At 39.1% G+C, this 27606-nt stretch overlaps 1 protein-coding gene across 5 annotated transcripts in view; it reads right to left on the bottom strand.

The window, feature by feature from the left end:
- shisa6 (shisa family member 6) overlaps positions 1-27606 on the bottom strand; it is a 77320-nt gene that overhangs the window by 16209 nt on the left and 33505 nt on the right. For 3 of the 5 annotated variants that reach the window (XM_005721922.1, XM_005721921.1, XM_005721919.1), the window contains exon 5: positions 8932-8970. The exons of the other annotated variants lie outside the window; for them this stretch is intronic. In XM_005721922.1, coding sequence (XP_005721979.1) covers positions 8932-8970 — 39 coding nt within the window. The remainder of the gene's footprint in view (positions 1-8931; positions 8971-27606) is intronic. 5 annotated transcript variants of the gene reach the window in all.

Raw genomic sequence — 27606 nt, forward strand, 5'->3', positions numbered from 1 at the left:
CCAGAAACAGAGCATAACTTTGTGAAGTTTTGTCTCAATCTGGTGATTTCCATTCAAAGTCTGGTCTGAGGGGTCCACAGAGAGAGCCAAAGCTGAATGACGGGCTGAGAAGCAGGAGAAGACTAGCTCATTAAGAGCCTGGAGAGCAACGTTCACTGATCCCAAAGTAATCAGGGGACCAATTAACCACATTGAAGACAGAGTCCCAGCACAGTTAGCACCCCCAAACTCTCAGGGCCATGAGTCTGCTTATCAGCTCGGAACACCCAAATGCACCATCATCCTCCTGGGCTCCTGGAGCTGACATGGCAAAAAAAGAAAAAGAAAAAAACTCTCTTGGTACTACTTTAAAGCACCCCAGGAAACCTATTTTTCAGTGGTTAAGTAAGCTTAGTGTGGAGGGTGAGATCTCCTGAATGTTCCGCCGTCCTTTACTTATTGCCTTCATCTGCTTTAATTGGCATATTAAAATAGATTCAAAGCCAGTGCTGCTGTCTAATCATACAGTGGGTTGATTATCTGTGATTGACGTACTCTCCAGATTGTTAGGTTAAACAGGATCCCTATCTAAATTGCTAAATGGCCGATTTGCTGTCAGTATGTTGATGACGGAGCTGTGTGTTTGTCAGATGGTGTCAGTCAGATTTAATGGTTAAATCAAGCATATACACCCATAGCTGTGATCAATGGGCTGCAGAGACTAATCTTAAACACCTTTTTTGGATACAGTCACCCTCAAGTCCACAAGAACATTACTCACATTAAATTTCCCTTTACTGACACGGTAAGTGATCTCTGGAGAATACCTCCTTGGCAAGTTTGCATAATAGCATCCAGATGGCATGCAAGTGACTCAGTATTCTGACATTTGGCGTGGCATTTTGTTTCACATCACACTTCCAAGCATCGCATCCACATACAACACATAAGGGAGGTAAGAGAAGGCATGCTGAGAAACTCAGAAAATACCTTGAACCCCTTGGCAAGGTTAAATAAGCATTTGTAGTCACATACTCTGAGGTATCATAGAAACTATCAGAACATTCATTTCTAAGGATTTGCGTTCTGTCCAACTACTGAAAAGCCACTGAATATCCAGTGAATAGGGATATGTGTATTTGGCCACAATCTCTAGTGAAGCAAATGACAGAGAAGAGAGTGGTGAGTGATGAGAGACTGAAAGGGGAGAAAAATAACAAACATATGACCAAGGTCACCAAGCTCTAGACACCAGCTGCCTAATGTTAGCACCATGCACATACAAAATCATTTTGAGCCACATACAAGCATCATGTACTGTACACAAACATAACAGAGTCACAGTGATATATGAATAAATTAGCAAAGGTTGACTTTTCTATTCCAGATCAGTATTCCCTGGGGATTCACTTTAGAAAGGACAGTTTCACATTTAATAATTAATAAAATACGTTCAGCACAAATACAGTGCGCCCTTCGTGTAGCTAGGGTGAAAGTGAGGCTGAAGACGTACAGTAGCTGAATAGCGGAAGCTCCAAATTTCATGAAAGAGGCTGGATTTCATTTCCAGTCAAAGCTGTAGTTAACCCCAACCCCATATCTGGGTAAGGAAAAACAAATGTTAATAAATGGTGTGAACACAAACATATTTGATGCTTCAGGCATGCCCCGCGTCCAGTTTAAATGAGATGTCGCATTGTTTGTGCTCAAGAGTTGAGAAACGCTAAACTTTTCAAGTCGCTTACAGTTCTCATTTAATCACACTGTGTTTATTGAAATGGTTGAGCGCTGCTGCAGGCTAATGAAATCAAATAATGCTTGAGTAGCTTACTGTTCAAGGTGATTTTTTTCTATGCTAACATAGATGCTATGCTATGCTAACAGCTAATCAAAAGGTGTGTTAGCTTGCCATGTAATTTGCTATGACGAACATACCCAAACATACCCATTTAGCCTGTTTTTGAAGATTCTCACCCGCCCTCTGCTCCAGCTGTGTCCCTGTGTGTTTCTAATCCTCTCTTCCTATTTTTCACATCATCCGTTTACCCTCATGTGTCTACCAGTTTTCCTATCTTACATCATTTTTTCGATTTCCTCGCATCTCTGTTGGATTAGTTTTCTCCTCAGCTAGATTTGTACAGCATGTTTTGATTTATCCTCTTTTTTTTAGTTTGGCAAATAGATTTTTTTGTCATCCTGAGATTTTGTCCAACATTTGGATCCATTTCTCACCATATGTATGTTCAGAAATCAAATCCAGATAAATTACAGTTAATACCCAGTGAATTCATTAATCCTACAAGACTTTAACCATAGCTTATGATGCCACGATTCCAAAGTTTTCCAAACCTTAACTCTAATAGAGTTCTGAATTGAGGAATCATTTTGCTCATCCAGTATTCAAGCCTGCCAGTAAGGGCTGTGCATACTGCCTGTCTCATTAGCATGAAACTTGAGCTGTTGCCCTTACAAGAATGCATCAATCAGCCACAACATTAACACCTGTCTAAGATTGCACAGGTTCCCCTCACTGCATCAAAACATCTCCTATCCACCAAGTCCTGGACAGGTGGAACTCTTCAGTCCTCTTAGTTAGGGTGGGGACTCAGTGGAATAGGTTTGTTCTGGGGCAGACAGCAAATCCTTAGATGGAATGTAGCGCTGGAACTTTTAAGTCATGGTGAACTTTTTTCAGGTAATTTCTAAAGTAATTTTGCTTTGTGGTTGGTTGGCAGTAATGTTTAGATGTGTAGTCCTTGGGAAAGTAGTACACAATGTACAAAAATACTTTGATCCTAGCAGAATGTTGAATTGTAATAAGATCAGTGTTGGGGAGTAACATAATAAGCATGACAATATATTAGGTAATCCAAAGTATTCACAATATGTTACTCACATTAAGTAAATTAACGGAATACATTACAAACTACATTTTGGGGCATGTATTCTGTAATCTGTAGTGGAATACATTTTAAAAGTAACCTTTCCAACACTGAATGAGATAATCACTGCTGTTTAATTCACCTGTTCGTAGTTTTAATGCTGCAGGTTTGAGAAACTGAGAACTCATTTGCAGCTTTTTGGTGGTGCAATACCTTACAGAAAGCTGGCTTATACAAACGTGTACCATCAAAAGACAACTTTAGCTTGTATAACACAGAGAAGATATTTACTTTTTTTGTTGTGTTCTTCTTACAAAACAAAACATATCCCTTTAGATTGTTTGTATGATTTTTAAGTGTATTTGCTAGTTTGGTGTCTTTGGAAAAAACAAAGCATGAGCTGATTATCATAGAAATCTTGGTGGTCAAAGACAGACTTCAAGACACTGATGTTAAAGCTGCTCATGCACAACTTAATGGAACCCCAAAGGCCTAGTATTTCTGAACAACAAGGAGGAGGAGGGAGGAAAGCAAGCACAGTGAGACAGAAATACAGTGAGCAAAGGATAAAGTGAGACACAAAGTAGATAAGAGAAGGAGAAAGTATGAAAAAGGAGGACGTGCTGGGGTGCTGGGATGAAAAGTAAATGGCCCAGTGACCACAAGGCATCCCTCCACCTCTTCCCTCTGACTCCAAAGCACCCACCCTAGTTCTATTAGAAAGCCATCTTCAGCTTTCTGCTCCACTCTCCTCACGACACCCCTCTTTAAAACCAGCAGCCCTGCCATCCCATTAGCCTTAGCTAGAGCAGCTACCAGCATTATAAAAGGCCCAGAGGAGATGGAGGTGGTGACAGTGGGGTTACACTGTGCATGCGTGTATCTATGCACCAGAATCTGTGCAGAATGAGTGTGACAGATATGCAGTATATGTCCCATTGGCTCAGCTGACAGCCCAGTGGCACCAACATGTCCCTTCCCTTCCTCTCGCAGCAAAGGTAGACGAAAGGAAAGCCGCCATGGGCTTGACATTTACCAACTGACAAAGACTGTTCACATTTAATCGCTAAATGTTAACTGCCATAATAGCCCTACTTCACTCAGTAAGTAAGGGACAAAGCTTCAGGCCCCACCTCCTCTCTGATTTCACTGGAAGAGCAGGAGGCTTAACTCTGACCCAATTGCAATCCTAGTGATAATGCTTATAAGTTATATTTATAGCACTTTTACCCCATCTAATTTTAGCCCTCAGTGCTCATTCTTAACTGGGTGTCTCTTATCTGTCAAACACAATTTTAAGCGACAAAAGGCTTAGACTAAATATTTGACTTTAGGGCCATAACAAAAACAATGAGAACAGAAATTTCAACAGATAGGAAAAAGACTTTGTACAGCATTACTTTGCAGTATCAGCAAAACACATTTCAAATTAAAGAAAGCGCAGGGAACTTGTTTGCAAATAAAACTCTGTAATAAATACTCAACTATAGCATCACATTGACATCATGTTAATTAATATGACGGGATTTCCTTTGGAGAAAATTATGACCATCCTAAATGTAGCTGTTTTAATTCTCGTGCCTGACAACAGCATGGTGTTATGTACTGGCAGAAAGAGCGGCGATGATGAACAGTATATGCAAAGGCAATGGAAACGAGACTGAAAATAATGAGCTAACGGCATACGGGTTGATAATTCAGCACCGAAGTTTGCCATTAACAAATCCAACAGCTCTCACACAACCAAGGTTTTCTGAAACCTTGTTGCTGTCTTTTTCAGCCACTTGAGACTAAACTCTAGAATTCATATCATAGATATATTTGATATGCTATGGCCTTGCAAAGATATGACAAACATATTCACACACAGTTCTGTAATTTCTCAGTCAAACTTCACTATGTTAGATCTTTATATGAATTTTAATCTTAGACTATGAAAACCTGAGTTAATACAAAATACAGTTTTTAAATGATGATTTCATTCATCAAAGGAAACAACCATCCAGACCCACCCGGCCCTGTGTGGATAAGTATTTTCTAATTGTACCATCATGTAATTCAACAGCATTTCATAAGAAGAACATCATGCCAATAGTCAAACACTGTGGTGGTATTGTGAGGGTCTGTTGCTGCTTCATTGCTTCAGGACCTCGACAACTTGCTGTAATTTAGGGAACCATGAATTCTGCTTTCTATCGGAAAATTCTGAAGGAGAAAGTCAGCTGAGCGCACTTGGGTTATGCAGCAGAACAATGATTTGACAAACACCAGCAAATCCACCTCTGAATGGCTCACTCTTTATTTGACTGTTCACTATGCCACTGTGTTCACCAGCTAGCAGGTGTGGAATGTATTGTTAACTTTACTTTGTACATATAGCTACTTTCTGATGACTTTAGACTATGAAAGAATCTTATTCCACAAGTAGGAAAGCAGGAGCCATACAGCCTATATTAGTCAGTCATAAACAACACAGGACACCAATTATATATCCTTCTTAGGGTGTGAGACAAATGATTTTTACATTTAGGTGGGAAACTGGATTCCCGGAATCTCTAAAATCAGTTTTGTGTTTTTTCAATGGCCTGAAATACCAAAGAAAGGATTTGCCACACATTAGTGAAAGGAGAACAGTCCCTCTGAACAGGTAATGACTAAAATAAAGTGCAGCTCTACACAGCTAGTAAAAACGATTGAATTACAGGTCAGTTTCACAAAACAAGTTCTAAACAAAACCATGTAGTAACACACTATCTTTTTCTCATCCGTATGCTGTACTTGTCACTGGCTTTAAAAATCAGATGAAAGGTTTGGATCGTATTTTAAATTATTTTATTGATTTTTCACAGCAGCGAGTTCGATTACATACATTAATGAAAATTTTAAAAATTACAGTAACTGGAGCGGTTTCCTGTCTGTATACTTTTAGTATTACAGACAGTGTATTGCTACATGGTCAAGGTTGCGGACTGATCTCTACCTCATGTCTGTTAATGAGTGTTTTGAATTGTTGGAAGCTAATAGCTGCACAGAAATACTCAGATTTTATTATGCATTCATAGATAAATACATTAACAAAGAGGGTTGCTACTATGTTCTTCCAAGTGCAGTAAAATCCAAATACAACACAGACTCTGTCTATCCACAGCGCCAGTAAGTATCGCTCTTTATCTCATAACTCACAATCACCCCCAAGACACCAAAGGCCAAGCAGTTACTTGACAATTCACTGCCTCTGCTGCTTGACAAATGTGCCATGATAGTCTCAGCAGGGAAGGGGAAGGGCAAGAGGTTGAGATGGACTTCATACCCAGTTCATTTTGAAATGTGATAGACAGTGAACCCACTGTGGACTGTGACCCCAAGTGTTAAAAGGCAATAAGGCATCCGTTTTATTGAAGTGGTGTGTCATGATGTTCCTACAAAGCTTGCGTGGTTACACTCGGTTCTCTCGCCACAAAGCCACAGTGGCTCCCTGGGTTTAAAGATAATCTTTCTTGAAAATCAAACAGTGTAACAATATGCCGTTTTCATCGCTTGGCGCACTGTAGGAATAATACCTCAGCAGAAAAGAATCAGTTTCTTCTGCTTCACAGTTGATCGACATACCAACCGACTCCTTTTGCAGGCTGTTGAAAAGCAGACTTCCTTTGGGAGGAGGCGGAGGGCGAAGAAGAGGTAGAGGAGGAAGAGGAGGGTCCGTATATCGTAAGCAAGAATAAGGACAGATTTATCTGATGTCTTCTTAAAATTAAAAAAGTAACATCATCAAAACTGCCTTTATCCATGCCTTCATAGACCAGCCCTCCTCTCCACTGAGACGGACAGAATCGAAGAGCACGTACACCATAGAGGTTAGGACATTCAATTCAGTAAAGAGGACAACACATAGAAAGTGAAACATTTCAAAACATACAGTCCAAAGGGCAGGAATTAGAACACAAGCGTGAAACAAGACCAGTTGAGTTTTAATGCACAGCACAATTTAAAAAAAAATAGTCATATAATGTGGGCCAGCTTCAACAAACATCAGGAGGTACAGAATATTCTTGTTTACAAAAAGTCTGTCCTAGTTTGGTTAGCTTTTAAAAATATATATTTTTAAATAAGTAGGCTGAAACTTTTTTAGTGCAAATCTCCTCTCAACAGTGTTTTCTTATAGGCAAGCCCACATTACCACACCAGTGACCTAAACAGAACTAGATAGGGGTGTTACGGTACATACATATAGCCTGTTACAGGGCATTGGGTTCAGTTTGCCTTTAAATTAGCGTAAGACTAATTAAGTCTATATTTTAATGCAAAGGAAGCTTGTTATCTCAAGTTAGATGGTCCCATCTGCAGAGCTTTAACAGATCGCCACTTTTGTCCAACAACATACTAATGTATGTATTAGCCCTTGGATGTATAAGAGGCACCACCTGGCTATCATTCAAAATGACAAAAACTGGACACAGACTAGTGCACCACATTCACTGAGTCTACCAAATACGTGGAACTAAAGTTTGGATGAAGAAAGGTAGAGCTAGGGCAAAAAAAAAAAAAACACACCTCCCCTTTTCATTTCTCAGGTTTTACATATCAGGACAACCTAAAACATTATCTGGTCCTACTCATTAATCTGATTAGTATTATTAGCTTGTTTCCAAACAATCTGTCCACGAATCCAAAGTTCTGTAATGGAGTGATGATGAAATGGACATCCAGGGAAAATGCATCCCAAAATAAAATTGACCAGTTTGCAGAGGAATTACAAAAACTTACATCCTGGATCTATAAACTTCAGTAAGCACGTTAAAGTTCAGGACAATACAATTAGAAAAAAACTGAACAAGTATGACATGTTCTGGAAAGGTTGCCAGTAATTAGCCACTTCTCTTTAAAAGAAACATCATTGCATGACATACCAACTATCTAACACGGTGGCGGATCTTGGGATACAGACTCAGTACTGTGTACCAACTTATTCTAGAGTTAAATGTCTCACAGGTAACATAAGGTAATGAAACAGGACAATGATCCCAAGCATACCGGCAAATCTATTTAAAAAATGGGAAAAAAAATAATAATCAAGGCACTGCAATGGCCCAGTCAGTCCAGATCTCAGCTTATTTGAAATGCTGTGGCATGACCTTGACATGAGAGCTGTGTATAAACAAATCTCTGCAAACCTCAATGAAGAGACTGACAAAGCCTTAAAGGAAATGATTAATTTAAGTTATTCCTAATAAAAATGATTCTACAAGCTACTGAATCATTGGGCACACTTAGTTTTTCCCTCAGTGCTTCTACATTTTGCTTTTATATTTCTTAAATAATGACTTGATATATTTTTTTGTTCATCTCTCATTTTTTGTGATGTCCTGATATGTAAAACCTTGGAATTGAAAAAAAGAGGTATATTTTTCTTTTAACCATGACTTGACAATTCTAATGTGCAATTAATTATTTTAGGATTTTAGAGTCCAGTTAGCGGCTGCATGACAACCAAAATGTGTTGGAGGCAACCTTACAGACATGACTGGAGGCATACTTCAAGGAAAAATCACCAGTGATCACAGCTGATTCAAAAGTGCCAGTTATTTGGTTGTTTCGTATTATAGCTTTGGATAAAACCAGGTTGGCTATTTCCTCATAAATCTGTTTTTTCTGCTGCTTCAGGCTTGGAAAAATATTCTTTGCAGAAGGGTGACATAGCATGTTTGTCTTTATTATGCACAACTTCAACTTGTTTTAACATTGCATAGACTTTTAACCATACTAATTATTTTTGTGTACCGTTTCACCCCTAAAAATAGCACACAAATGAACAAGACTACACATGTGCACTTGTCACATAGACAGAAAAGCTAAATGTCAAGTAGGAGGTTATATACTGAGTATACAAATAGAGATCAATGGGAAGGCACTTCACTACAATTAACACTCCAGGTATAAGCTGCCTCCAAACACGCAGGAAGTTGATATTATATTATATTATCTGTATAAATCTTTAACAGGTTCATAAAGCAAATGTAAAATAAGTGGCTAGAGGCAGCTTTAACCTTTAACAAAGAATAGCCATCCCTACCATGGTGACTCTGGGAGCGGACCGGCCAATGTTTTTCTCCTAGAAAACAGAACCAAGTGATTAGATTCTGCCACTTGGATGGTTATAGAACATGATCACACTGAATAACTGGCAGTTATTGTTTTTGCATGTGGTTAAATTTACAATAGTCTTGTTCAGAGGTGAAAACAACCATTTTGCTGTTATTCTACATGCCAAAATTCAGCCTCACTGAAGCGTAGTAGCTTCACTCATGACAAACATGTCTTTTATAGTGGTTACAGGCAAAATGTTACCAAAAGTGAGGACAGTTTTTGTGCACAGATACTGATTGTTTATTAAAGGTTAATATTTTTCTTCCCATCTGCTAGTGTCTGATTCTACCTGACACCATGACACAAAGCATCAAGTCACCTCTCTCTCCACTCAAAAATTCAGACACACATTGCATTCCTCTTAATGTAGGGGAGAGACAGAGAGGGTTTCAAGATGAAGAGAGAATTGGGGTAAAAGAGGAGACAAAGAGGCTAATGAGTAGAAAGGAAGAGATGCAAAAGTCACTGTTGTTCCGCACACCCTAACACCGCAGGGCTCCAGCCATGCAGCACTTTGATCCATCATCATCGATTTAACATCAGCTTCTCATCGTGGCTGCCTCCCACACAACAACACGCAGCTACAAGGATATTTTCCCCAGCTCTGTGTCTACATGGTGTGCATGCCAGTTCTGACCTTAAACCCAACGACTCTATAATACATTCATGACAAAAGGTGGGGGTGTTATTTTACTGCGGATATACTGATGAGCATGAATTGCAGATTTAAGTGTAGTTATACATATACATTAAGTGGTTTATGTGAAATCCCCTGTGAGAGAAATCTGCAAACACTACACCTCAGTAATGAAATGCTAAAGTACACATACCCAACAGAGTGAAGACACATGGACACACTAGTGTGCTCACTGTAGTGTATAGCCTGCTGGGTCTTTCCTGTCTCCCTTTTATATTGTAAAGAACCACCCATAGCAGAGAAATCAGATCATTTTATCTGACGCTTTATATAGTAAAACTACTTAAAATATGGTTCAGAACTAAGCTAGTAATAGGTATTTTAACTGTGGACACACTATTGCTCCAAAAACAAGCTCCTGTAACAGTGAGAGCAACAAAGCTCATGGTTACCAGCGGCTGCCAAAATGCGATCTGGCTACACCATTAAATATGTTATATTAAATTTAATGGTGGGAGTGAAAGAAAAAAAAGCATAATGTATGCCAAAGCTTTCCTTTTTTATTTCAATTTTCAAAGTGAAGAACTGCATGCAGCTGCAGGCGGTGGACCGAAAAACTGTGTGTTTGCTCAGCTACGAATAAACAGACGGACAGACAGCGGTTTAGTGTGTCATTTTAATAGTTAATTAATTATTTGTTACTATCATAGTAGTAGTAAATTCATGTATTGATTGTATCATTTTATTGATTTTGAGCTGATTCTATATCTAAACAAAGTGCTTTAACTCTTTTTGACTTATTAAGCTGAAATAAAAACAACATACAGCAGCTTGGAATTGCCTGCAGCTGAAAAAATAATGAGCTCATATCTTCCAAAAATATGAGGAAAAAACTAACTAATTAGAGCAAACATCTGTCATAAATATTTGGTGGAGAGGTAGGGCAATACACTAACAAATATTAAGATGGGTTGTATTGAAAGAAAAGCTGAGTCATGTATCTTTTTCATTTGAATCTTTTGACATATATATTTGAATGTGCTCATTATCATATCAGTAGCTGAGCTGCTGTAGAGTGTTATTGATGAGTAGTTCATGGTAACCTCTTCATCAGATTAGCTATGGTCACTTTGACCTCACGAGGTTGTGACCTTACAGGAGCAGTAAGACCACTGAAATCAAACCCTTGCTGTACCCTCTCAAGCAGTATGGGCGAAGACTCTTACAAGATGACCTTGAGTTTTATTCACATCAATAAATAATAAATGACTTGATAAATCTATAAGACATGTGATGCAAGGCTGACGTATTGATGGTTGCAGAGTGTTTCCCCCAGAGAACACGCTCAATGCACCTGATTGATGCCCTATGCTTGGTGAGGGGGATAATGAGGAGGATGTGGATGTATTCCTGCAGCATGGGAGTGTTGGGGACCTGCAGTGAAATCTATGCTCAGTTTAAAGCCTAGTAAAATGTGTAGCTTCCATAAACCTTCAGCTTTAGTAGCCACAGAATATATTTTCTTTTCTTTATTGGAGGTAATGCAGGCAATTCATCTCTTTGTGACCCTGCTGTAAGAAGCCCTATTTGTGGTTTCTCATGCCAGCCTGAGGGTTGATGCACATTTTTTAGAAGCAAATGGTGACAAGAAACCTTGATACCTGAGCATTAGTTACTGTTCTCCTGAGTCAGCATTATGCAGTGTATTTTATGATGTGCGCAGTGTTTTAGTCAACAGAAACTCATATTGTTGAAGACTGCTACAGGAAGATTCAGCAGTTCCCTTCAGCATTGCACAAGCAAACAACTGTCTCATTTCACAGTGTTGCCATGTAAAGCAGTCAGTTATTTTGCATTTTCTTAAAATACCGAGAAACCAGATAAATTAAAGGTTTCAAACAGTCCGTTAAGAAATTTGTCATGGTCCGTGGTCCTGTGTCTGTGGAATGCGTGATGCTCGGGTAGCCACACCCCCGGGCTGGGCCATCACCAGCACACCTGCTCTCCATCCCGGTGATTACACGGAGATCCACTTAATCCGGCGCTGACGGATGCTCCACGCCAGTCCGTAGTCATCCCCACAGTGGTAACCAGACTTCCACGAAAAGTGTGCATTCTCTTCTGCTTGGAACTTTGTTTAACCTGCCTACTTCTGTCCAGGTTTCTACTCGGCGTCTGCCACCTGCCTGTCCTCCGGCTCAACTGGATCTCGCGGTGCTCACCTGGCCCACTCGCCATTCCACGGACTTCCTGCCCCCCACGGACTGCCACACTTCCCTCCCGAGCTCCCACGGTTCCGTTCTATCGTAAGCCCCTACTCTAAGTCAGTCCTGATATGTTCTCCCCGCTTCCTGGCTCCCTAGTAATCATCTCCCCTTTCTATTGCAGCCCCCCGCCGTCCCGATCCCAGCTTCCTCGTGTCATTGTTTCCCCGGATTTTTAGTTTCTGTTTTGCTCTCTACTTTCCCCGGGTCGCCTTTCGTTGTTTTAATAAAGTGTCTTTTTGTTAGCTCGGAGTCTGCGCCTGGATCCTTTCGTGCCCGCGCACCACGGCGCATGACAAATTAGATAAATCAAAAGCTGGGTTACAAATATAAAAGCTCAACAGTATACGACATTAAATGTGCTCCTTACATGGAATAAGATGGTTACACATACATACATGTATTGATGCTGGCTGTGGAAGCTGTAGAGAGAAGTGGGTGCACAGAGGAGACCTCCTTTCCTAGGAAAATCTCCTTGCCAGCACACCCACCATCAGAAGTGAACAATGTTTGCTCAAATTTTCAGCCCAAGATTGTTCTACAGGGCCGCAGCTGCATTTCCAGCCACCTATGCCCCTGTAGGCCCTGACATATCAGCAGGACTACCTGAAATCAATGATGTGGAGTCGGCCTGCTCAAATGTCAGCCCCAAACGTGGCATGTGTTCATAATAAACACAGACCCAAGGTGAGGGGAAAAGTATGAGCCAATAAAATGGGCAAAACTTGGCCCCCTGATATTTACTGAGAAGTTCATAATTCACAAATCTGTTTCCATCCAGCAATCAATGCTGTAAACATCACTGATAGTAATGAGCATTAACGAGCAACATGATGGGAATACTGACTTCAGGGGCTGCTGCCATACTGTGATGCATGTTGCAATAAAACTAAATGTTTTTTTATGACTACAAATTCCTCGCGTACTCTTGTATTTCATATTGACGCAAAACGTAGCATATGTTGGCCTAAAATCACATTAGCCATGTTTGCTGATAGTGGAGATGCAGCCTGGGAGCTGAACACACAGTCAAACAAAATGATTATTAATTCATCACAACAAATGGATCATTGTTTCGAGCTAACTCGAAACCTTCAGCGTAACATGCAGAGCAGCTGTTGGGATGCCTCACTGGTTTACTGAGATGGAAGGAGCCTCCAATCACTTCAAGATCATTTAAAGCAAGCTACATATTTCCATAGTTCAGTCATAGGACTTGTCTTTAAAATGAATTACGTAATACAGCAGAAGAATACAGTTAGAATTTGGGGCATATGATACCCTGTAAATAGAAATTCTTGTAGGGTCACATGATTAGCGGTCATGTGACTGCAAACTCTGCAATGCAGCATGGTCCATATACAGCTTGGTATTTGTTTTGGTTAAAAATCAAGTGTGTCTATCTTTGGTCTGTAAATAAAATGGTTTAATTTCAAAAATGTGCATTTTGTTTCTTCCCCACTTCCCCTGTTGTTGATTTCTTTCAATCAGCACCTCACTGAGTGATGCACGCTCAGTTTGTTGCTTCGCTAATCTCAGCACATTAGCATGTTAACAAATCAAATTCCCTGAAGGAGTGAATCTCTGTACCTGTGGCAAAACACTGGGTGTAATATTATGTAGCGTACTGAATGTGTGATTTGTTTCACAACCCCAGACCCACACCCAATATACATCCACACACACACACACCGCCGCTCCCCTGCTGGATTGCTATCAGTCCCTGAGAAAGCTGCTTACATAACTACACTTCTAGCATCATCCCACGTCAGCCTCCATATCAGATGATAGCATCTTAAATGGCTATTTGACAATGTTGCATCTCAGTAGCAGTTTATGAAGACATGGCCACATATGAGTGTTTGTGTAAGGACGAGGGCGTGTAAGTGGTATAAAATAAGATGGTGTGTAATGAAAAGAAATAAACAGGGAGATTACTGAGATTGTTACACAGAGAAGGCTGAAGCCATTCGGCCAACTACAGTCCCGATTCATTTGTGTAGCAGCAGCTCATGCAGTTATTTAAGCCGTATTCATAGAGACTTGAAAATAACAATGTTAAATATTCATGCTTAACTGGTTCAGGGGTTGGGATTGTAAAGCATGAAAGCTGATCGTGACATGATTAACAAAAGCAGAGTACAAAGTTGTCAAGAGTTTACCCGTCTTCATGCAGGGGAAGAAAAAAAATCTTCATTAACTCTTCATCTCATACAGCTATCCCCCAAGCTCAGAAAGAGTGGGGTGAGCAAGCAAGGGAAAGATTAAGAGAGGGAGAGTGAGAGTAGAGATTCGATAAAGAAGAGTCTTATTTCAGTGCTTCACACAGTGCTGGATGATCAAAGTAGAAAATGCTGTTTTAATTCCAAGGATCATATCTCATCTCCTGTCCACAAGCTCATTTTGGAGAACTATGCTGTAGGACAGAGCGCAAGAGAAGTAGCAGAAGCACAGGAGGCATCCAGCCAGATTACTACAGTATACTTTTTAGCACTGCTATATAACTAAAATTGCTTGACCTGTGACGGATGGTTTAAATAGTACTGTGTTTCCCAGCATTGTCTTTCTATAAATTCTTCACCTACTTGATCCACATGAGACATCTTCTGTGTTTAACATTGATAGATAGATATTTTTTAAAGAATGGCATTGAAGGTATTTAATGAACTGACAATCAGCAGGGAAACTAAGCATATAAGCAGCACTCTGACTTCAGATATCCTCAAGACCAAAACTCATTACAGTTGCCGTAGTCTTGGCTGGCTTAAACTAAATGGCCTACTTGCATGCACACCTCCAGTACACTCCTATCTAAATACACAATTTAAATTCAATTCAGTTTTTATCAGGCCAAATGCCAACAACAATCACCTCAAGGCATTCATATTGTAGGTAAAGACCCTACAATACAACAATGTCAAATCTTAAAATCGTGAAAAACCACATCCACGAAAAATGGATGAATAAAGAAGTTTTTTAGCTTCTGGGCTTTCTTCCACATCATGATTCTACTGCTCATTAATGTCATTACTTCATTGCTTAATCCTAAAATTCATTTGAGTTTACGTTTAATAATAATTAGTGTGTGATTTCTTATGTTATTAAGAAAAAAAAGTGATTACAGTGATCTCTCAGGGATCTTTGGCCACTAAATTGTAATAAGTTAAGGTAAGAAATTCCAGCAAGGTGTTCAGAAATGTTACATTCAGAAATTGGTTGAACGTGGGTGAAAAAATAACTGGTCTACATAACTGCACATGTGCACATATGCAAGTCAAGAACATAATGTTTCCAAAATAGCTGTCGAACAATACAGACGTGTTAAAACCACTTCTGGGTTTGAGAAGTGAACTCAGTGTGGAAATACCTTCTTTCTAATGATCAGCATGAGAGAACTCTTCTGGTTACAATACAATTTCCTTCTCCATAGAAATTGTGGGCTTGTTTCAAGTCATAATGAATACATACATATTTATATATGATTCGATAAAAGTTGTCTTATGAGTGAAAACATTCAGACGCTGTGTCTAATCACTCTGTTCTTCCATTGCTGGAAAAAAGCAGTAAGAACTGGTATACAAATATATCTACGCTTACAATGGCTAATGCCAAATGTCTCTGAGTATACAAGTAGAACTGAGTGCAATGGATTAGTTTAGGTAGTATTTAATGCCCTCTTTTAACTGGTGCTCCAGCTTTAGCAGTGGATGCTTTCTTTACATCAAAATAAAAAAAAATTACAATAAAATTCAAAGTAAAGATGAATTGCCACCAGATGACACCTGATGTCAGGCTCCACAGCAGTCACCTGTACTGAAGTACGACCACTGTGAAAAACCCTTCCCACTTCTAGCAGCGCTTGAATTTCTAGACAGCGAGCAGACACCTGCACACACTGTGCACCCTGTCCATACATACTTCTCCAGTTCCCCATTCAACAACACAATCAGCCTCAGCAGGGTCTCCGGTCTCCAGTCAATGCAGACAGTTAATTCTAAACTCATTAACAATGGAGCCATAACAATGGTGCACACAAAAGCAGAAGGTGTGGGTGGATCGTCTTTACACAAGAGGAAAAAAAGAAAAAGCTGGGTTTTTCATAATCAACTGTCAGTCATTTGCTAAGATAAAGGCTTCTTTAAGACTGCATAAGGGACGGAAGCCTACTGTTGCAATTCAATTACCATTTTGCTGGAGTTTTATAAAAGAAACATAAGGATGCGGTATCATGGCTATGACGGGTTTACTTCATGAATAGAAATGTGTTTCTGCAGAAGAAAAGAGGAGAGACTAGAATTAAAGCTTTGACACATTCATTGAAAGTTGTGCTTTTTCCATCTCCTTTGGCCTCCTGGTTGAATGAGGAATGAAATATCAAAAAAAGATTTGTATGCGTATTAATGAGCCTTCTCTGTATGAGTGGAGACCTTCAGAGCCCCGTTGCTTGGCTTTTGATCATTTCTGACCATTTATCAATCATTTTTCACCATTTGCGCCATTAAAATTTCAGAGGCTCATCACATTCCTGGATGTGACAGAAAATGTGTCCTGCTTCAAAATCAGCCTGAAGCACAAAAGCAGACAGCACTTGACATGGTTTGCACAATTGGCTCCAGGCAAAGGGTGTGAGTGAGACAAATTTGAATATTGATTAAGGCTCTTTAATCCACCTAGGGACCTATTGGTATGTCAATCATTCTCCCAAATCTAGTAAAGCGTAGCAGTCTCAAGAGCAAAACAGTGGCCCAAGGACTCTGTTCTTTTCTGTTGTGTTTTAATTGCTGTTGGCACTGCATGCCGTGACTCATGGTAATGATTTAATGAAGTCATTGAGATTTAGTGAGCAGCCACAGGCTACAGAGCTCCAGCTGAGAATAGTGCACCGTTCAGCATGGCTTTATTAACATGTAAGAAAGATGCCACTGGTCACATCAGTTGTACCGATCACAGCAATTGTGATTCATTTGGTGGCGAGCGAGGAAAAGCTACACAAAAGGTTTTTATAGGACAGTATTTAGGATTCTTAGTATTTCATGTTTCTCACTGGGAAGTAAAACCTTGTCTCTTTTGCAGATTTTTGTTTTCAGTTCACACACAGTCTGCACCGCCTATAGAAAGTACGCATTCCCATCTATACTAGATGTGGCTTTTTGCTTTTTGACTCTCCCTAGGGTACTCAAAGCACTCTATACAACATTCAACTGATCACTTTTCTTCTAAATTTTTTTTATAGCTTCCTAATTCATGCTTCAATGGACGCATCAGAGAGCAACTTGGGGTTTGTATCTTGCCCAAGGATACTTGCCATGAAAACTGGTGGAGCCAGGGCTTGAACCACTAACGTTCCAATCAGTAGATCACCTGCTCTACCTCCTGAGCTACAGCCACCCTACCCCCTTTTTATCCACACTAGTGTAGTGATGGCATAATGAGCCTTTCTGCTGGTTGCATAGGATACATTTGAGCATGTAGTAATTCTCTGATTAACTAATTTGCGCCACCTACAAGTCAAGATAGAGAAGTTGGAAGAGCAATCATCGATTAATAATAGTATCCCAATAAGTTTGGGAATTTCTGAACTAATTTTCAATTTGTTGTTTCTATTGAAATACTGAAAAAATCTATTTTCTAACTTTTTGTGGAAATTCTACTTCAGGCAGTCAGGGGTGGTGCCCTGATCTTTTACGCAGAGTAATCATTAGGTTAAACACAGAGAACATGCTGTAATGGAATCACATCATATTATATACACCAGATTTTTATATAGAAGATAAATATGCTTACTTAGTGGGGACTCACAAATATATTAAAAGGCATCAAACAGGTAAGTGTGCGTTGATCCCGTCGTTTAAGAGCCCCTTATTGAGTAGTCATGGGCCATACCAACCCTATTTTCCATGGCTGGATTAATAAAGACACATAAATACACATTAAAGTATTCAAAACAGCCACGGTGGTAGCTTCAAGAGCAGTTTAAATGGACTGGTACTTGCATAGGGCTTTTTTGCTGCAACTGGGCTCTCAAAACACCAAAACCTTATTTTGGTTCATAAATTACAAAATGAACATAATGTGTTTTTTTAAATGCGACTCAAAACTAGTAATTGAACAAAGCTTACTGAGGTAACGGAGCAAAAGAGCAGTTTTCCTACTACTACAATAGTAGTCATCTCCTGCAGGAAAATTACAAAGAACACAGATTTCAGCATAAGCTTCATTTTTCAGACCAAGGAAAGTTTTTCAACTACTTGGTTCTGCTATTCTTTCCACAAATTCCACTGAATTTCAGCCCTGTTCTGCAAACTCCGCCAACTCAAGTTCAAGATGCCATAATGTTGCCAAAAGCAGACTTGAATCAAGAGGACCCTTCCTTTTACATTCTTATTAGATTTATGTTATAGGAAGTGCCATGTTATGGGTTATTAAGCAGTTGAAGTGCAGCCTCCTCTAGATGACAACATGGCTATAGAACCAGCAGTCTGGTTTGACTTTGATCAACTCAAAAACACTTGTCTTGTTTGAAATCTTAAAAGAAAATACATTTCCAAGTATACATGCGTTCAATAAAAGCCACCTAAATCATTTAAAAGTCACCGAGAAGCCCTGATGCCATTTTAATCAGTCATTAAGAAATGGAGAGAGCTTGGCACAGTTGCAAATTTGAGTAAGCAAGCGAGAAGGGGACTTCTAAGGAAGGACGCCAAGAAACAATAACTCTGAAAGAGCTTCAAGCTGTATCATTCAGAGTGAAGGGACTGTGCAGACAACAGCAGCTGAACCTTGTCCTTCACCAGAATCTGTGGTGTGGCAGAGTGCCAAAAAGAAAGCGCTCAAACTAAACCACGTGACGCGTCAGCTACAGTTTGTCAGATGACACACAGGAGACACAGCTGGAAGACCCGTTCATGCTCTGATGAGACTAAAGATTTACTTGACCATGACGGCAACTTCCTAACAGACGTATTGCATTTTTAGGCACTACGCACTTTAGTTATTATTTTATTACCCAAGTGTATCATGTAATAAAATTCAGCAAAGAAACCTTTTTGAAGGGGATAACTGAGCATGTTTACCTAGAATGAAAGAAAAGATTGTACTGGACCACACTTTGTTTAAAAAAGAATCATCTCTTAATCTTAACATCATGTCATGAAATGCTTTCGTTTGTACAACACTTAGTTTTCATTATAATTGATTTCAGTTCAAAAGAGGTTTTTTTTCTATTTCTAATGAGCAGTAAAACTTGAAAGATTCTAGATTCCAGCTAATCCTGAAAACAGGAGACTCATCCTGCAGCGAAACATGGGTAGAGAGTAAAGCAAGAGCAGGGATTTGAGGAATGGCATTCATATATTATTTCAAATTTCAAATTTGTCAGGTAATTGGTTAAAGTATCTGCCAGGCGATCAGTATTCTACACAAGCAGCTGGGGTAACAAAAGTCTCAGTTGGAGGCAGGGGAAATGTCTGACAGAGCCTTCCTCCCATCTAATTAAGTAATAACCCTCACTCAGAGAAAACCAGAATAAGCCGCGAGGAAAATCTATAGAATTCATTTCCAGAGATGCAGCAGTAATTTGTTGCAAAATGATAAATATTGCATTTGTTAGATGCCCAAAACATAAATCATGAGACTCTATTATGGTGTGAAAGGCCAGGTTTGACATTCTTGGTCATGGCACATTAGCACTCATTGAAAGAAAATCTGCCTGTGTGGATTTCCTCTTCCTTGATGTCTCCGTCCGGTCTTCCCCGTGCTGTAGTAAATGTAGCAGCCCCTTTGCCAATTTTTGCATTCTCCATAATGGTTGGGGGAGGGGACGATCCCCACTGTGTGAAATTACGTCTGCACAGTCAAAATGACAACAAAACCAGCTTCAAATATGGCAGATGGGGAAAGACAACCAGCGAGTCTCTCCTGCTACCTCTTCATAGCGCAGCCATCAACAAATCTGGGAAGCTGAGAACGCCTTGCTTGTTGCTTTTGTTTGCATGAAACATCAAACTCTCTGACAAATAGCTATTTGATGGTGTGCGAGCGAGCCATTTCTTTCTTCTGCCACTATTACTCTGCTGATATCGTGCGGGGAAACAAATTGAAAGATGAGTGAAGTGGAAAATGACTGTTGGTATATAACCAGTGAATCATTGTAATTATGCACCACAGCTAAGCATGAAATGTTTACCCAGGGAGATGTTTGGAAAATGCGCAACATGTACATGTCAATATATGAAATACAATTGGTCTTTATGGGTGTGTTTAATTATCACATTCTGCAGCTCTAGAGCCACCACTCCTCCTCTGCCTTTAACAAAGCTTCATATTTCATGTTGGCATGCGTTTCAGTCAAATGAGAGTGAGTCAGGTTGATAGATCAGGCGTCTGCAGAGATGATGCATTTCTTCTGTGATTGCTTTCATAGCCATTACTCACAGCATAGGGTGATTAGTAGGCTGGCAGCTGACACCTCTGCTTGCGCGTGCATGAAGGAGCTATCTCATAGGAGGGTCCTGTTACCTCTGCCACAACACTGATCTTTGGGCTCAATCAATGGGCTAAAATAATGGATTAGGCACAATCCTATCAATCAGCCTGTCAGGGTGGAGGAAGTCATGAAGGACAAAGAGCAGCCGAGCTATTTATGTAAAAGGCGACAGGACTTTCTGAAATATCACTCAAACGTTGTCTCCCGGAAGTCATCGTGTTACCATTCATAGGTATTTTGGGAGGAACGTACTGTATCGGTGCTGACCTTTGTTTGCCTCTGCACACAGTGAGAGAAACAGCAACAGTCACAGAGCGTCGCCCTTTAACTGAGGTAACTCAGTCTTTGGCCGATCAATATTTTCTCACAGTCAGGTTTGAACAAGCATGTATAATGTTTACATTAATGAGAAAGCAAATTACATTGCCCAGTCCTAAATCCTATTGCAGAATCAATGTTTAACTCATCATCTATTAACATCAACTATCAACTGACACACAAATAGATGAGGTCAATATTGTCCTGATGTTACTAAAAGACAGTTTCCCATATAAAGGCAGCAAGTGGCCCCATTCAAATCTATGAAACAAAATGCGTTAATGCACACAGATTTGATTTTGATGTCAATAGATGGTTACATTTTAACAAGCGAAGAGCAGGAGGCTTATGAACTGCAACACACTGCATTAAAAGAGGGTTGTGGGCTGGGATTGGCTTTATAAATGTGATATAAGGAAGGGCTTTTCCAGGATATTTTAAAATGGGAGAGTAAAGACAGAATATTTCTGTTCTGAATATTCTTGTTTAATCAAAAATTCAAATCAGAAATATCAGAGGCCATATATCACATATAATGCTAGATTTAGATATAATAGATATAATGCTAAATTTTTCAAATATCAGAAACATTGATTTGATATAAACACAGGGTGACTGGTTTCTTTAATGTAATGTAACTTATAATAATCATTTATTTCCTTTATTTGTAGATTAATAGATATGTCGTTTTAGTTGTAGCATTCTAGATCATCATTTATGTTTAGAAGCACCACTGAACGACGCAGGAAATCATTCCTGCCTGTGGCCATCTGTACAACTCATCCATTTAACACACTGTATACTGCAATAGCTACACACTTTTTGCACATGTTCTTCCTTTTTCAGCTATTTATTAATAAGTGATCTTTATGTATATATATGCCTGTATATATTGTGCTATTCTCAGTTAGTGTATTGTCTATCTTTGTTAATGGTTGTTTATAATGGAGCACTGTAACAAAAAAGAATTTCCCCAAGGGATCAATAAAGTATTCTGATTCTGATGTACACTTGTGCAAATAGTTACAATTTTGAATGTATTTTTGGGTTTGAAAAAGGATTCTACAGAGTGCGAAACACAATATTTACGACCAAATACAATAAAAACAAAGCAGCATAACACAGAAGCACTTAAATAATATATCAGGGAAGGCGCAGTGCCTGACATATCTGGACACATGGCTTCCTAATCAAACACATGCATGGTAGTTTAGCTGTGATTCTCAATTGGCCGTAAGCGTGAGACAGAATTTCTTAAATGTAACAAAAGAAATGTCCGTGTGAACATGTGATTGTGTAAAAATGTCAGTTCGATTAGAAAAAGGTTATTACAATTTCTTGTTGTAAGTTTGTTGAAACATAAACACTCCAGTTGTGAATATTACTAAGTTAATTAGTAGGTTAATAGTGATGCTGGTCTAACATTCAAATTGAACTGGAGCTGCAGATGCCATAAAAGATTTATTGTTTTATTTTCTCTCTTTTTTATATAATCTAATCATAGCCCAAGGCTATAATCTGGCATATTTACATTTGTTAAAATGTTCATTAATATGTATTGCCCCTCTTTCTAAAAAATAAATAAATAAAAAATAAGTATGATAAAAAGAAAGTTTCAACATTTTAACCTCTTCACGTACAACAGGTCAGAGTTAGGGGATCCTAAAACCTCCCATAACTCTAAACATGTTCCCAACAACCAGGTGGGTATTAAGAACTTAAGCAGTTATTTGGGCGGTACAGTGTCCTACAACTTATTTTACAAAGCTTTAGTAAATGAGAATAAATTGTTTTTTGCTGTTTAAAATCATTTGATAAATGGTACCTTTTGGATGATTGTACATGTGATTACTTGTCTAATTACGTTTTGTCGGTACAAACTAATGCATTTTTGTTACTTCTCTAACCCAGTATTATGGTCAATTTCAGTTATAATCAATTTAACCTTAGTGATGCCCTATTCATTGGGGGAGTTGCATCAAAGATCACTTACTCTTTTTTAAAGATCCCTTAGACCTACTATAATGCTAAATAAATCAAGCTAAATAAAGGCATGAAATTAGATCATTTTTACTAGGTGAACTGGGGAAAATGGCATTCCCTCCGTCTCTCTTCTGGGTTTATAGCATTAGATGAGATCGTTAGTGAGCTGCTACATCCTCAGAAGTAGGCTCTGCACTTGGTTGGTCTCTTGTCTCAAATCGTTTGACCAAAACCACCAGTTTAAATGTGAATATGTTTTAAGTGACCCTAATTGCACACAGATTGCTATCAGATGCAATTTGGTAGCACAGGAGTGCATCTGAGCGGCTCCAGGCCAATAATTAAAATCAAGGTACATAACATCAGCACACTGTCACCAGAGTCTGCAGAACCTGTTATAATGAAGGGCTAATGAGCTAGCTAGAGGACTTGGGTCAATGAGTCACCAGTACTGTAGATGTCCTCCTCTCAAACACTGTTCTTTACTATATTTCCCACAGGGCATTGTGGCAGCTGCATGACTGATTCCTCCTGGTTTAATTTAATATCTTCATGCTTCCCTAGATTGCTGTATCTGCCAGATAGACCACAGTGGTCAGGAGAGAGATGGAGGAAAAAACCAGTGAGAAGTCAGGTGGAGTCTGGGCCAAAATCTGGTCCAGCTGCGTTTTCAGAAGACAGAACTGGAATGCCTGAATTCCCTCTGCTGCTACCACAGGTTTGAGTGCTTTAACTTCCAGTGAGCAAATATTGACTTACTCTGTTGTAAACATTTAATCTTCACAGTGGATACTGTGGACCACATACTAATTACAAAGAATAACTAATTAATATTTGAAGTGATTAATAATGTAACAAGTCCTGTTTTCCAAAGCTCACCTTGTGCCACAAAAGAAGTGGATCTCAATTATTCAGTTCTCCCTCGCACAAAATAAAGCCACTGGGTGAGATGAGGCGGCATGTGATTCTTGCCAGGGAATGAAGACAGACATGTTTATTACCTCTCCCTAGATGGAGTGCAAAATAGTTCTGAGCTGTTTAGAAAGAACTTGATGCAATATTGATGGTGGTGGTCAGACTATCAGACAATGCTCCGAGTAGACCGATCAATGCCACATCAAGGGAATAGAGACAGTTTAGTACAGGGAGCACAATTGAACTGGAGGCAGATCTGGTTGGAGATGTTGTGTTGTAGCCCGCTGTGTACAGTTTCTGTCCATTCTAAATCACACCGTGTATTACTAGGGGAACAAAAACAGCCCCTGCAATGACACGATTGCTTCTTTATATCCAACACAGGTACAGTTATTTATGTCGGCAATTTTTATTTTATTTTTTTATTTTATTTATTTAGGACAGTGCATGTTAATGAACATAAACAATAAATTACATGTAAACATGCCAGATTATAGCCAAGGGCTGATTTCCATATGTTGTCCATAAAACATTAAAAAATAGACATGACATGACACTGACATGGTGTCAGTGTCATGTTGTGCTGTGTTTAGGCCTGTTTTACCTACAATTAGCTGACTCTTATAATTAAAAGATTGAGCAAACATACGCATACTTTGGTAGCAGAGTGTCTGCGGCATGGATATAAGAAGAGTTTTTACACTAACACCTCGGGTGCTTCGCTGTCAGCCTTTGCAGTTCATTGCCTCTGGCTGCAGGAGTCAACTCTCTCTGCAGGGTCCTTTTATGTTTTTCCCATTATCAACTGACTCAGAGAAAACACTGACAGGAAATTGCTTGGGTATAAGACATGCACGCTAGTCTTTTATTTCAAGTTTGAGTTATTAAGTGTAAAGGAGAATTTCCATTAGATGATTCAGCTGTAAATACAGAAATAAGATTGAAGTGTCTTTAAGTGATTGGACCTCTGTGATATCCCAGCAGTACTTAATATTATTTTATTTTATTTGACAATTGAATGAGTCATTATTGGTTAGATTAAATCCTGTATATATCTACAGCCTAACACTTTGTTTCTTTTTTAAATACTCGTTAAATATTGTCTGTAGAAATAACGATATAATAAAACATGGATGTAACATGAGGGTTGGAAAAATGAAGCTTATCCAGAGTGATTTAAACTTGAATTCTAAAGGCTACCAGATGGTGATAGCTGTGGTTGCAAAAAGATGGTCCTATAGAAATCTATGGGAAAATGGCTTTCTCACTTGACCTCAATTTAGTAAGTCTTGCTCTTAAAATGTTTTACAATGGCAAATGGTGGTGGTATGCTCGCTGGCTTATGACTTAATCCAGCGAGTAAGTGGTTTCGCGGTCAGACTGAAGCGTGAAGATGGTGACCAAGAAACCATGATGGATTCGTTTGTTTGTTTTTTATTTATCACCAGTCTATATTTAGGTTTTGCAGACACATGGCTACTAACAATATGACATTAGCTTGCTTGCCATTGTGGATTATGTGGCAGTTATAGTAACAATGTATCAAGTGAATACGGTCCTAATCAAACAGTCCTAGTCCTAGAGTCAGGGTCACAACCTTTGACAACCACCAGTCATGAGGGAAAAATTTGTTTTGCCGGATGTTGATGGCAGTCATGTAAATCCCAGTCATGCTGGCCTACAAACCCGTCAGCAACCCTGCCAATATCCTGTTGCTAGGGGGAAAAGTGTATTTTCCAATGGAAGTGGCAGACTGGTCTACGCACACTATCCAGCTACTCTCTGAGGCAAAGTGGAAATGGAGAAGGTTTGCCTTCTAAGTAAAGTTGTGCCTCAACACTGCAGCCAACATGTTGTAAAAGGTGCAACTTTTACTTTCTTTTTTGCTCAGCAATAGTAGTTTATGGCACACACATAATGTCTTAGAGAAAAATGACTTTTATTGGTTGTTTCATATAATGTTCTGTAAACCCTGTTGTTCTTGTGGCAGCCTCTATTTTATAGCTGCATCCATGGACTAGCCATGATGTTGTATTCCCAGTATGGATTTTTGAAACATCGGTCTTTCCTTTACCACAGTCAGCATTCCTCTGGGGATTCTGAGTTGTGTGCAAAATAAAAAAGACCAGCCAGTATACCGTATCTCCAAAGGCAGACAGAAGGAGAGAGCGAAAGTATCGACACTCTTCTGTTTTATGCCAGCATATGGATGTTTCAATTCTGCCATATGTGCCTGAGGGGGATTCTCCCTTGAGCTGGCTCTTTCTCTTTCTTCTGCCCCTCCGTGGGGATCTATGGCCTCCTCCAACACTGCTTCTGTCATCCAAAGCATGCTAGCTGGGAGCTTTTTCTCTCCTGCGTCCTCCCCTGGCTTCTGTCACCAACCGCTGTCTGAGTGTCTCAGTTGAGTCCCTATCTCCCGACAGCCAGCTCTGCAGTGCACTGTGCCAAATGTGAGGTAATTAAGACACAGAAAACTCCTCCACTCAGTTGGGAAGAGGATTGAAAAGCTCATATCTGTCAGAAGCGGCAGCATGCGGCTAATTTTGCCTGATTTGAAAGCGCTCCAAGGGTGCACCAATTACTATGTGCATATAGTATAGGCAGAGACATGTGATTCACGTTTAGGGATGGGCATAGAAAAGTAATGAACACCACCAACAGGCTATAGTTAGCCTTTTGTTAAATATCAGATGGAAGATTACAAATTTTATATTAACCATCAGAACGTAGCCATCCATAATTTTTACACTGAATTTCTATCAGTCACCATATTGCCCACTTTAAATAATATTTCTTTTCTAGCATCTTTTCCAAACAGTCTTTTATCTCTGAGATTGAACATCGTGTCGTAAAATTGGATGAACTGTGTGTCACAGATATAAATCTTGCTGCTTTGGACTTGTCTGTAGTGAGTCATTTAGCCTGCCGTAATTAGACATAATATAAGTAACAACATGGAGACAACTTTGCCATAATAAACATGTCCTTTCTGCAATAACAACAACAAAAAGTCATGCTTATATCGACACTGTTTTAAAAGTTATAGACTATTGTACTATTTTATTATTTCGTGCACATAAGCTGAAATCAGCTGATTGCAACAAGTGTGAGGAAAAGAAGCCAGCTTTGATATTTGTTTTCTTAATAACATTATTTATGGCCAGCTAAGAATCACCAGTTAACCTAACAAGCATATCTTTAAACTATGGGAGAAAAACCCGGGAGCCAGAGAAAACCCATACAGGCTCAAGTCGAACATACAAACTCCAAATAGTTTATCATTTCTATTTGAAAAAAGAATAAAGAAGAAGTGGCAGTAGGCTAATAACCTATATTTGCCAAATTAAGATTGATTGATTATTGATTTTATTGTTTTTATTTTATTAAGTTATTATTGTTCAAATAAAATAAAATACTGGTTAGGGCCAATGCAGACTCAGTGTAGGCTGTGTAGCAATAATGGCAGAGAATCCAGCTTGGATCCAGAGAGAAGGATTTACTCTCAGTCCCTTTTGGATTTTTTTTTAGTAGATGGCAAAACAATGGAAAGTTGATTGACTGAATAGATACAGAATAAGCCTTATATACTGGCTAGTAATAAAAGTGTCCCGCGCTGCTGGTTGCTCATGGTGTGATTTTTTCTTATGTCATGTTGAGTAAAAGATAACCGCAGAACTCCCTTAGAATGAATGTCCTTATTTTCATATCTTAACTCTTGAGTGATATTTTATTTTCTAATGTGTAAATATGTAAAGTTGGCATTTAAATAAATGTACATATAGAAGTAGGTCTGTTTTTCTTTTATCCCCTGTAGCTGTGAATGGTTCATATCCGTGTGTAGGGTTTTTGAACAAAGATTAAAATGTGACTTACCCTGACATAGTACAGACTTTATTAATAAGAAAATATTTTAAAGTAAATGTAGTTAAAATATGAATCACACACATATTTTTGACAGGCAATTTTTAAATGTACGCTGCACAGTTCAAATGTACG

The sequence above is a fragment of the Pundamilia nyererei genome, unplaced genomic scaffold (genome assembly GCF_000239375.1).
Source record: "Pundamilia nyererei isolate P.nyererei 1_Seehausen unplaced genomic scaffold, PunNye1.0 scaffold00005, whole genome shotgun sequence".
NCBI lineage: Eukaryota > Metazoa > Chordata > Actinopteri > Cichliformes > Cichlidae > Pundamilia > Pundamilia nyererei.